At 44.9% G+C, this 12903-nt stretch overlaps 1 protein-coding gene across 1 annotated transcript; it reads right to left on the reverse strand.

Moving 5' to 3' along the window:
- Window positions 1–361: 361 nt before the first annotated feature.
- Window positions 362–12579, reverse strand: pcyt2 (phosphate cytidylyltransferase 2, ethanolamine). Its single transcript, XM_015969899.3, has 12 exons — window positions 12302–12579; window positions 11208–11296; window positions 9574–9735; window positions 9347–9498; window positions 9236–9277; window positions 9012–9150; window positions 8295–8377; window positions 8005–8082; window positions 6384–6449; window positions 3349–3414; window positions 743–831; window positions 362–674 (listed from the first exon to the last, which is right to left on the reverse strand). Exons 1-12 carry the CDS (start codon window positions 12412–12414, stop codon window positions 587–589), a joined length of 1167 nt encoding a protein of 388 aa, XP_015825385.1. The 5' UTR covers window positions 12415–12579; the 3' UTR covers window positions 362–586.
- Window positions 12580–12903: the final 324 nt, after the last annotated feature.

Here is a 12903-nt window from a genome sequence, read left to right on the forward strand (position 1 = left end):
CAGACGCTCAGTCACACACCGTTAAATTAATTCTTCAGGAATTAGGCATCACACACACACACACGTGCACACACACACACGCACGCATGCACACACACACACACACGTGCACACACACACACACACACACACATAAACACACGCACACATGCACACACATACACACGCACGCATGAACACACACACACAAACACAGACACACACACACGTGCACACACACACACACGCACGCATGCACACACACACACATAAACACACACACACATGCACACACATACACACGCATGCATGAACACACACACACACACACACACACACACACACACAGAGTTTTCCAATCAGTTTTGATTATTTAAAAGATCTCGCCTCTAACTTGGTGTTGGATCTACAGGTAAAAATAAGATCGTGGCAGGAAGACGATCCACATGTTTTCTAGGAACATCCGTTGAAGATGTGAATCAGGATCTGAGAAGTCAGACCTGATCTAGCTGAGAACAACATGGACTTCCTCCCTGGCTCTGCTGGAGTAAACTAGACCTAAACCTGTCCGAGTTCATCATTGGACAGGCTCAGCTGCAGCTTCGTTCTACTCCTGCTGCGCTCTCCTTTTCATGGCCTCCATCACCGCTATCTCCTTGGCCTCCTTTTTCTGGTTCCTGGCTTCAAACTGAAGCCTGACAACGACAAAGACAAGAATAAACACACAAATGAGCTACACACAGGGCTGCGAGGCATGTCTTACCTGTTTTCAATGATCCTTTCCACAATATCATCAGTGGTCAGATTATTCCCACTATCAATGACCCGGAATATTCCTCTCCTTTTGGGCTCCTGAAGGAAAAATAACCCAAATAAGGCAGAATGTAACGGCTGCTGTTTAGTGAAGAGGAGAAAGAGAGAGAAAGACTGCATTACCCATGATTCCCAGGGACGCTGAGAGGAACTGTTAGAGAAGTGGTGTGTGCAAAAAGAGTTATGAGGACTAGAGCGAAGCAAAAGTAGAGAAAAGGCTAAAAAAGAAAAGAACAGCTGATTATAACCGAAGGTTGGAGCGCTGAACGGGCGACAACAGCCTAAAGGAGAGCTCGGGTTCTGCAGTCATTCAGTAGTTGTAGAAAAGTCACTTGGAGGAAGCGGCACTAAACGGTCAGTGTTCTCCACCAGGGCTGGGAATCAGTTCCTTTTGTTTCCATTCCTCTGAATCATTCGCCACTTGCACACTTTTTTCCTCTCCACTGTCGCTGCATGCTTGCTTAGTATGAGGATTGCTGTAAAGACTCTGACACTAGTCAGTGACTCGATGCAACCTGCTGGGTTCCTTATACAGGAAACTTGTTACTGATTGGCTTAATGACCTGACCTGCATTGTTTACTGTGTGAAGGTCCTCGAGACGACTCTGGTCCTGACTTGGCGTTTTATAAATAAAGTTGAATTGAATACCCGTTGGGGATAACTCTGGAATGCCTTTTCCCCTGCCGCCCTTATCCTCATGTTAACCCTTTCCTAAACACATAAACATCTATCAGAAAATGAGCGCTTTGATGTGCCTGTATCTGTCTTTGTTCTTCATGTATGTCAGCCTTGGTCTGGCTGCTACGTGGACAACGTTCTACACTCCAGGATGCTGAGACAATGACAAAGATGATTTGGACGTAAAACTTTTCAGACACTCCGCGTGTGTCTCTCTGTTGCGAAGCTCACAGAGAAGTATGAATCAGGCTTAAGTATCAGTGACACAGCAAAACGGTGGCGATGAATTGAAATGTATTTTAGTTTTAGCAAACAGTAACATTTGTTGTTTATTGTTGTATCGATCAGAAACTATTGATCACCATGAATTATTGCAGGTAGATAATGGAATGTAGGTAGTGAGCTTCAGTGGCTTCTGCAGCTCATTCCAGCCGCTGGAAGCAGCAAACTGGAATGAGGAGCGGCCAAAGGAGGTGTGAGCTTTGGGAATAACCGTAGAGATGAAGTTACTGGAACGTAAACGGTGCTGGTTGTTGGAAGCGATGAGTAATGAGAGAAGATATGACGGTTCTACCGATGATGGGGCTTGCATATAAACTGATACCCATGTAACATCCTGCAGGAATGGAGCGATGGCCAGTTAACGAGTGAGAACAGATCACAATGATGAGTAGTGAAAGGGGCACCAGTGACCAAACGGGTTGCTGAGTGATAAATAATCGAGTTTATGAAGAAGTTTTTGGAAGCAGTCCAATAAATGATGTCACCGTAATCTAAGATGGAAGGATTGTCATGTTGACCAAGGTTTGCTTTGCAGAACGAGTGAAGGATGACCTGTTGCTATAGAAACCCAATTCTAGACTGACTTTAGAAAGTAATGAATTCATGTGAATGTCAGATGAAAGTGTGCTGCCAAGCCAGATACCCAGAAACTTATAAGAACTGGCGAGCTGTAGCTCTGTTCCATCCAAGGAAACAACACTAGGGTGGAAAGTTCTAGTTGAAGATCATGAACTTTGTTTTACTTGTGTTTAAATGAAGATGAAGGTTAGAGAAGACATGTTGAAGATGATTACCAGCTCAGTGGCCTAGTGGTAGTTTCTGCATTGAGACTGGGAGATCAGGGTTCAATTCCTGGTCGGGTCATACCAAAGACTTAGAAAAAAAATGGGACCCAATGCCTCCCTGCTTGACACTCAGCATTACGGGGTTGGATTTGGGGGGTTAAACCACCAAATGGTTCCCGAGTGCAGCTGTGTCTGCAGCTCACCGCTCCCCCAGGGGATGGGTCAAATGCGGAGAACAAATGTCGCACACACATCAGTGTGTGTGACAACTAATGGGACTTTAACTTTAAAGTTGGGCTGCAAGGAGGACAAAGCTGTGTTCAAGGAACTGCACGAAAATAAAATGGTGTCGTCTGCATATAAATTTATATGAGAACTGTCAATGTTCCTCTCCCAGTTGTTAACTAGAGTGAAAACCATCACAATGTGGAAGGTACCCCGGCAGAGAAACAAGGGCATCCTGAGCATTGAACAAGTTAACTCCACAGTGCCCCTTAGAGAGAGGGCACTGCTCAACATGATACCCTGAACGGACGCGTCTAAAAAGAGGGCTCGGGGGTCGATCGCAGCCCTCTGAGAGATTTAGCATTTCTAGAATGGTGGAAACTTTAACATAAATTAACATTTTTAGAAATGTTAAGATTTTCTAATGTGACTTTTTAATTGTCTATAAATCTTTTTTCTGCATTTTTATTATAAGCTATCATATTTTTTGTGGTCTGTGAAAACTTAACTTTGGCTCTTGTCTTGAAACATTTGAACCACCCCCGACTTATACGTGTAATTTACAACACACACAAATAAACTCACAGAGTACGGGTCGGACCCATCTTTGTCTGGAAACACCTCCGTCTTACCGTGACACACCAAATCCACCTGTACAAAGACACAAACACACCTGGTTTAACCAACAACCCCACCGGGGATCAGTCTTACCATAACAGACCAGCTGATTTTCCATATGTTCAGTCACGTGTAGCGTTGGAGAAGGCCATGGAATGCAAGGATGAAGACACAATGTCCAGAGACTGCTTCGTCTGTGTGCCACAGGTTAACTGTCTGGTCTCCAAACCAGAAAACATACTGCTTGTGACCTCGCTACCTGGAGGTAGTCGTAATCTCTCCTGCTTCATTGCCTGCAGAAGCACAAGGCTCCTCACAAGATGTTCGGTCTCAAACGATTTCCTAACTTTAGAAGTTATTTACAATCGTGTCTGGTTTTTCTACAATAACTGTTTTATCTAAAGTGATTTAATAATGCATTGACTGCTTTACAGTAATGAATGAATCAACATTGTTTATTCTTGAAATGCCTCATTTCAGATCTTAAATACACAAGTCTGTTTGATTTATTATCAGTTATGACATATTAGTATCAGTATATTAACGCTTTGTAGGTGGTTAATTTTAATAAATTGTCGATAGAATATAAAGGTACTCAATAAAATGTAATATTCCATAAAAATATGGAGTATCGATCTTATTAAACCTTTAATATTGGATTGATGATGAAACTAGGTACTTTGGGAATCGCCAGGGAAACATTTATAATAATTTTACTCAGAGACAAAATTATAGTTTATAAAAAAGTCAATGTATTACTATATTAATGATGATGAAAGGCTAATGATGATAAATGATGACACAGTGATGTTAAATAAGACCATGAATGAACTCTGATGAAACATGACCTGGTTGTTTAAGAGTTTTCTGAGTGACTCAGAAAGGTGTGGTGTCTGGTTTATTAAATACATCTGTTTGTTTGTTGGATGTAATTTAACAAGTTATCAGATTAATGTCTACCACTCTGACACCACTGCGTAGCCTAAGCACCAGGATAGTGGAAGTTCTTGGAGATCCGGTCTGCAGGTGAAGCCGTCTCTCAGAGCGAGTGAGCGGACTTCTGATGTATCTGAAGATCGTAGACACCCTCAGCGTACGCACGACTGGTCAGAAGATACTTCCCAGGTGGCTTCTGGTGGACGGTTTCATGTCTGATGAGTGGGTGGTGGATTGAGCAAATAATAACTGTTGATTCAAAAGGACGGTTCATGTGCTGCTGAAGATATCCCACTGAATAATCTGGTTTAATCCCCATAGGACGGTCATTTGGCATGAGCTGGGAGCTCTGGTGGAACTGGGAACGTAGGAAGTGATTCACTCTTAATGAAATGGTTGTTTATAAACATTGACCAACCAGATCTGAGAAACGTGTCGAGGCGTTTACCACGACCCTCAGCCCCTCCCCTTTCTGTGACGCTTATAAAGCTTTTTTCCCTTCATATCTGGAGTAACTCTATTAGACATTCATTTGTTATTATACTGATATTATTATGTGAATGTAGCTGATAATTAATTATCATTAAATCATCAAGCAGACTTATTTAGTGTCTTTAAGATCGGAACCAAGTTATGAAATAATAAACATTTAATTATTAAATCAAGTTAGATACACTCATAGCAGATAACACAGAATAAGATTGTAACCCTGCAGATTGGAAGAAATCATTTTATTAGAAGAGAAACGTCTGGTCTTCTGCACGGACTTTGGAGATGCAGTTTCCTGTTAACATGGAAGTTTATTCTGGCTTATTTTCAGATGGCGCCACTGGGGATGGTTAATGGGGACAAAGAATGTAAACCAACATTTTCTTGTTTGTGAACAAAGAAGCTTTTTTGGGGGGGGGAGGGGGAGTAGCCGTGTGTGACCTACTTTCTGTAAATTAGAAAGTTTAAAATTGCCAGAAAACCTTCTTTTCTGAGAAATCTCATAAAAAGGTCACAACATGGAGCCCTTCCTCTTCTGGTTTCAACCAACTAATCAGCAAGCAGCTCATTAGCATATTCATGTCCTGGCCAAGTGGGAGGGGCTAACAGCTCTTCACAGCAAGGCTGACTTATGGCGGAGTTTAATACGCCCGGGAAAATCCGCTCCATAAGGTAAACAACAACATGAGCTGTGCTGCTTTTGGAGTCTGAACCACATTATTGTATTCATTTGCTGTGTATGTCCTCATGATCTCGTGCCACACACACACACACACACACACACACACACACACACACAGCTCCATGCTACAGATCGACGTTTCCTCAACAGCATGAAAATGAATCGCGCATGTGGACCCGGTCATGTGGGGATGATGGCGCTTACCACCCTCCAGCTGTGCCACCTGCTGCTCAGCAGACCTCTTGTCCCAGCAGTCGCTGCTGGTGTGTACAGGACGGCCCAAACATCTCATCCGGGGATCCACAAAGTTCCTGCAAAAGCTTCCAGCTAATGCTAAACTACCAACCTATGGCGCTTGTGCTTGGACTTGCCGCGGTCACCGGCCGCTTTCTCTAACTTTTCTCTACCAACCTCCTCCTTTGCGCCTCGCTTCCATCTGCGGTCCTCTTCGGTAGTGTCCAGGCAACCATCTCCTATGATCGCCAGACTCTTTAGTCCTTCTGTTTGTCTGCGAACGCCCAGGACGCGCCAAGGTTTACCTCCGTTTGTTTATGGAGCGGCACGCTGGCCCGGAGACAAACGCTGGATCCTACCCGCACGCCTCCAGCACCAAAGTTGGTGGAAAAGGAGTAAGAGAGCAGGAATGCTGGTGAGAATGAGACTTCTCTTAAAGCGTGGTTTATAAACACTGAGGTGATCGTCCAGCTGCGTGTCCTTTGTTAGGTGACCTGAGCAATCTCGCTTCATGCAACAGGTTCATTACCTGTACACGCTACCTGTACACGTTACCTGCACACATTACCTGTGCACGTTACCTGTGCACGTTACCTGCATATTCTATAAAAACAGGTTCAGTTTAACAAAGCTTTGTCTAACACATTTAGGGAAAACCCACCTTGAAATGATCCAGGAGGTCTTTGCCCACGGCGTAGGGAGCACCAATCACCACCTCGGACACATACTGCCAACACACAGAGCCATTATGAGACGGCGTTGTTTTCATTTAAACTGTGGAAGCTTTAAACAGCGTTCTCCCGTCACCGATGATGGAGTCAGGTTTACGCATCGTAACGTAAGCCTAGGCCTGCTTCATCAGTGGGCCACCCATGACCAAGATATCTCCTGACTTATCAGGCCGGCAACTCCCAAGGTCCTCTTACAGGATAAAAGGCTTTTATCTAACTGACTTGATTAAAAATAGATTATTTTCTTTCAAAAATCATTTGATAATTTTACATTTATTTTAGTTACAATAGGGATGGCCAATATCGGCATCAATATCGGTATCGGTCAAAGTTAGTCATTTTCAACACGTCGGTATCGGTCTGATAAATAAAACCGGGCCAATATTTTTTTTCATCCTGACTCCATTTGTTTACCTCTTTCAGAGGGTTGGGGGAGGTGTGTGTGTGTGTGTGTGTGTGGGCGCGTGCGCTGTCTTCTCCATCCCCAGTGAGTCATGGTGGATGGCTGCTTATACTGAGCCAGGATCCTCTGGAGGTTCTTCCTGTTAAAAGGGAGTTTTTCTCTCCACTGTCACTGCATGCTTACCCCCCCCCCCCCCCCCCCCCCGTCCTGTCTGGCTGTGAAGCCAACAGAATTGATGTCTGAATGCTGGTGACAAGCCTTACAGATTTACTCTCAGGTGGAGCATCAAAGCGTCTGCTTTTAATGTCACGCCTGATACTTAAAACTTTATTGTTATTGTTTTTGAACGCTTTTTAATTCCGACCAGACATGGAGACAGAGGTGAAAGAGAAAGGAAGAGACAAGAGAGGCGGGGGGGGGGGTTCCACAAAAATAAACAATAATGAACAAGAGTCTGCTTTTAGATCTGCAGAAAGAGAGAAGCAAGAAAAAAAGGGACACAACAACAATACAACAAGATCCAGTTATCACTGCGTCAACTTGATGAAGAAATATAAAATCAACATTGTTTAACTGAACAATCACACGATAATAAATCACAGTGCATTTAGTGCCAACCACAGCCTTAAGACATGTGTTGAACGTGCCCAAGTCCATACTTATGAGAGCACAAGGTGAGCACCTGTGTGTGTACACGCGCTTGTTTATGTAAGGTTTCTCTACAGGAACGTCTAATAGAGAGTGTGAGGGGCCACAGATCTGCCCCCCAAAGATGTGTAGGAGATGGAGGGAGCTCCAAGTCCCAGAGATCCAGGCGCTGCCCCAGAACACAGGAACCCCAAGGAGAAAGCGACCAGAAAAGCCCCCGCCCCCCTCGAGAGGCACAGAGGATCGCCACGGGGGGCCACAACCAGTAGCCGGTAGAGTCCCGGGAGATATCCGCGGCAAGCCCACAGGCCCACGTCTCCTGCAGGAGAACCTCGGCTTTGTGCGCCCGATAAGTCAGGAGATATTTACTCACACACACACACACACGCACGCCTAAACACACCTACACACACACACGCCTAAACACACCTACACACAAACGCACACACACACACTCACACAAACACATGCACGCACACACACACACACGTTCAGCTCACCCGACAGGCGAGGACGCTCAGAGTTCTCTCGTGAATGTTCATGATCGGGTAGTTCTTCCTCTTGTAGCGATTCACTTCCTGGAAAACGATGAAAACAAAATGAATGTTTTTATGAGTCTGTTTACGAGATGTTGAGCTTTAACATCGGCTGCATGGACCGGAGAACCTAATCCTAGCGGAAGAAGCTGGATTACCAAATCTCCACATTTTACATGATGGGGTTAGGGTGATAATCTGAAGGGTGGCATCTGACCCTGATGTTGGCCCAGGGTGTGGGTAACTGGGCGTACCTGGTCAAAGTGCAGACCCACGATCACGTAAGACTTCTCCGCCTGTTTGTTAACCATCTCCAAGAAGTCAACATGGCCGATGTCTGCAGGAAGTGTGGAGTTAAGGCACGAACAACCTGCGTCTTAAAGAGACAGGTGCGGATTGGGCAACTGCCAAAACCAGTTTATAGAGACCGTGGTCAGCTAGCGGCCGATATCTGCTGCTGATTTTCAGACCAAGTTTCATGGCCAGTATCTAGATGTCTTCCACCTTATTTTCATGCTAAAGAGTCACTGATGAGATTTCTGAACCTGAGTCAGTGTTTGAACTCAGCTCAGAGTTAATGAAAATAACCAGTAAACTGAGCACGTATTAAACATAAAAACTGGTAAAAAAAAATAAAGAGAAATGTCAGCTGACTAACGTTCCTGAACATTTACTCATCCACTGGTTTTCAGGAAGGCAAACACACGTTCAGCACCAGGCTGCCCGCAGACGTGCCCGACTTTAAATGGTACATCAGCCTGATGGCCCGGCCAGCCTGCATCTCAGTTCCTGACAGCTGATAGGTGCAGTCAGACGTAGATCAGATACGAGTCCATATGATATGAGCCCCCTCACCCACCACTGAGCCTAACCCTAACCAGGAGGAGTCTGGCAGGCCGGGCCATCACTGAGCCATAAGTCAGCCTCTCCCTAGTGTTCAACTCAGTTTTCTCTCATAAACAAAAAGATACGGAAAAGGTCGAACGCTCCGGCCACATAGATGATGGTGTCTCCAGGCTGAGGCTCCTTTCCTGAAGCAAACTGGATGATCTTCTGGGATGTTTGCAGAAACTGGGAAACACCCGTCCACGGGCTGTGAACCGTAGCACCCTGGTCACCGGAGAACAGAGCACTGATCCATCTCAGTCACAACGTGGCAAAAACCAAACATAAACACATCCTTCAACACGTTTACCTTGCCAAAGTTGTCGGTGTGCTGCTGGTAATCCGTGTTGTCCTGCAGAGAGGAACGTGTTAACCCAGCAGCCAAACCAACGACGACTCACACGCTAAACACGGGCCTCACCAGGTTGCTGTGGTGAGCTTTGGTCATGAGCAGCATCCGTCCCACCAGGTCTGTGGTGGAGACGCCCTGCGTGCGTTTACACTCCCGATAACGACCAGCGCGCTTCACCTCTTCATACGTGTCCTTGCCGTCTACCGTCAGCGTGATGTCATCTGGTAAACAAACAAACAAACACTCACCTCATCTGGACGCTCAAACTACACCCGATGAGACAAAACAGCGTCTACCTCCGTGAACGCAGAAGTCACAGTTGTATTTGTCCAGAGTCTCCAGCGTGGTGACGTAAGGGGCTCCCTCTACGATCTCATCCACCCACTTGATGGCACGCACCATCTTGTAGCGTTCCTCCTGGGTGAAAACCGGGGGTCCCTTGTGTCTGGAGATCTCCGCTGTGATCGAAGGTTTTGGACACCACACATAGTTACACAGGTTTGGCCCGAGGTTCCTTAATATGTCAACTATCTGAAGAGCTCGTTAGCAAAAACAGATGTTCTTTTAATGAAAATGTACAAAAGCAGAGATCCGGCATGAAGCAGCCATGTCTGATGCAAGAAAGGTTCGTCGTGACGCAGAAAAGGAGCACCACCTAGAGCACAGGTGTCAAACTCGGGCCCTCGGGCAAATTTGACCCTTTGTCTATTTTATTTGGTCCGCGAGCTCAAATATCAAGTTGATATTAAAACGAACCCACCGACTGATTTTGCTGCAAAGACTATAAATCCCCCCCCCCTTCTGTTTACAGTCATTAGCATCCATGCTACTAGCATCAGCGGCACCTCCTCTGCCTTGGACAAACTGAGAACACTCCTCTTACTCAGCAATTAGCCGACTTCGAGGCCCAGAAACGGAAAATTCAACCAATCAGTAATCTGTTCTCAGCTGACAAGAGAAAGCTCTGCGGGCGACTTCCAGCCCGAGACGATTAACTCCGGTTCAGTCTGACTCTGAAGCTGCTGTGGTGTTCAGCTCTGAGCAGCAGCGTTGTCCTCTCCACGTTCAGCAGCACTAACCCGTGTTGTCTGTGCTGAAGACCAACAGAACACCACAACAACAAGAATAAACAAAACGTAAAACAGAGAAAGATTACAACTATTTATAACTGCTGAATAAATAAAACATTTTAGGGAATAAAAAGAATAAAGGAGCTGAGACATAAGTGACGGATACCACTGAACTGTGTTGTGTCTAATGGACTCGCTCGTGTGTAATGTGGTTATTCCACATAGGTTTGTTTGTTCAGCCGTACGGATCTGCAGGAGAGGAAAATGTTAACATTTACCACCATTTTTAATAAATGTTGAGTTTGAACCGCAACTTCGTTCCAGTTTGTCACCCCTGCCCTAGAGGCAGAATAACGCACCTCCCTACTTACGACCGAAGCGACACGAGCAATCCGACGCGTTTCCTACATTATATCACAGTAACTGCTAAAGGAGAAGAACTCTGGACTATGCTACTGACCAGGGCTGGGCGATACGGCCCAACATCAATATCCCGATATGTTCAGGATTTCACTTCGATAACGATACCTGGACGATAACTAGAGGGAAGCGCAGAAACCAAAGCTGTCCACTAGATGGAGCTGTCACACGCACCACACTGAGCCACATTTTTACGACTCAGGGTGGTACAGCTCTTAAAGAGACATGAATGTTGCAGACCTACACACACCTTTTCATTTTTTATTAGCAAGTTTATTGACATGGAAAAAATGATATCGATAATGGCCCGAATTCCTTTTTACAATAAATTTCCTATTTATTGCCCAGCCCTACTACTGACCAACATCACATCACAGGAAAAGCGCAACGAGGAAATAAGGTTTCAGTCACATCGCTCCACACAGACATGTTGAGCTCACCATCAGTGTGGACGCCAACTATGAGGTAATCTCCCATAGCTTTGGCCTGCCGTAGCTGGTTAGAGTGGCCATAGTGCACCATGTCGTAGCTGTGGGGGAAATGTGGGAAACAATGGTTACAGTCATTACCCGAACAGAACTGCACTCAGATCAAAAACCACAGCAAAGATGAAGGCAGATGCGTTCAGACTCAACTGAGCCTTCTGCAGGGCCCAATGAGACGCGCTCATGGTGCGTTACCATGGTAAAGGTTACTAGGGGAAAGGTAATCACCACTGACACATGACATCAGTCGTATTGTGTTCATTTATTGGCACTGAGAAACCAAATAAATCAATGTTTCTGTGTAATGACTTTCAGAACTGAATGACTGTTTGGTCAACAGGATGCAGACGTTTACTTCTTTATTTCTATGTTTTAAAGCGGTTACTGTGCAGATTTGTTGTTCATGATTATTTACACCAAGTTACTAAATACTTTCAGATCTAAATGTTTACGAAACATAATTATATAGCTGATTTCTACAGACACTGGTCGGTCATGAATAGTAAATAAAAACAGCGCTTAATAGATTCATGTCAGAAATCTAACTTTAGATGTTTTAGCTCCAAATGCTCATTTTTCAGATCTCGGGCATGAAAAATAGAACCGACTCAACTCAGAATCAAATGTTTTTGTTTTGTTTTTTTAATTTGGAAGAATTCAGTCAAGATTTCTGACCTGCAGCAGCAGCAAAGCCCAGGTCTCAACAACAACATGAAGATAAAACACCGTTGAGGCCAGAACCAGAACCAGACTGACCCTGGGTCAGCTGAGCACTAAGCCTCCAGCCCTGCACAGAGCCCTCGCTTATCCCAGATCAGGTTAGCATAAAGCGCTGACGCTGAACGTAACGCGCTAATAAAGGTGTTATTAGCATACGGAGACATATAGAAATAACTACAACACCGGTGTTTAGAGACCAACTGTTTCCTCCACATGTTCGCGGTGTTAGCAGCATAGCATGCTAGCCTGCTGGGCTCCTGGTTAACGCAGGAACCGCGTTTAAGCAGAAATACTCTGAAAGTAAACAGTCCAGGTGGACACAAACTCACCAGCCGTCACACCACAACCGCACCATCCGCTTCCGTTTCTCCGGGCTACACGCAGCCTTACCGCAGCCGGCTTCACAGCACGGCTCGGCAGCGTGGTGACCGTTCTTCATCATTTCGACGAGTTCAACCGGATAACTTAAGAACTACAACTCAGTCCGTTTTAAATAGTTTAAATGTGTTTGCTGGACAAATGATGGCAAAACGCGACGCTACGGAGCCTCCGAGCTGTCTTCAGCGATGAGATCACACCGGAGAGGCCAACGCCTCCTCATACGTCACATCGGACGAACTTCTCAAGGTTCATGGCTGGTTGCGTAATCCTCAGGTCACGTGGTACGACGACAGCCAATGACAAGGCAAGAATCGGTTCATTTTGTTTACGGGTTTGTTGCTTTAGACATTATTTGTTGTCCACATAATTTTTTATCTGTATTGGTGTCGAGATTATTTAATAATTTAAAACTATACAAATGATTTTAAATAATTTATCCATCAGTGCCTTGGATTTGAATCTTCATTTTACATTTGAATTGTTGATTCAGGAAGTTATATTTGCAAAAAGAATAATAATTTGAACAAAACTGCTAATAAACCTAAACAAA

Source organism: Nothobranchius furzeri, chromosome 6 (genome assembly GCF_043380555.1).
Source record: "Nothobranchius furzeri strain GRZ-AD chromosome 6, NfurGRZ-RIMD1, whole genome shotgun sequence".
NCBI lineage: Eukaryota > Metazoa > Chordata > Actinopteri > Cyprinodontiformes > Nothobranchiidae > Nothobranchius > Nothobranchius furzeri.

What these genes read in the sequence shown, in the direction of transcription:
- pcyt2 (XM_015969899.3), bottom strand. Translation starts at nt 12,414, where the DNA reads ATGATGAAGAACGGTCACCACGCTGCCGAGCCGTGCTGTGAAGCCGGC. An exon ending in CGGTTGTGGTGTGACGGCTG is followed by an intron (nt 11,297 to 12,301) that starts GTGAGTTTGTGT and finishes TTTCCCCCACAG; the next exon opens with CTACGACATGGTGCACTATG. An exon ending in TGAGCGTCCTCGCCTGTCGG is followed by an intron (nt 6,450 to 8,004) that starts GTGAGCTGAACG and finishes GTGTGTTGGCAG; the next exon opens with TATGTGTCCGAGGTGGTGAT.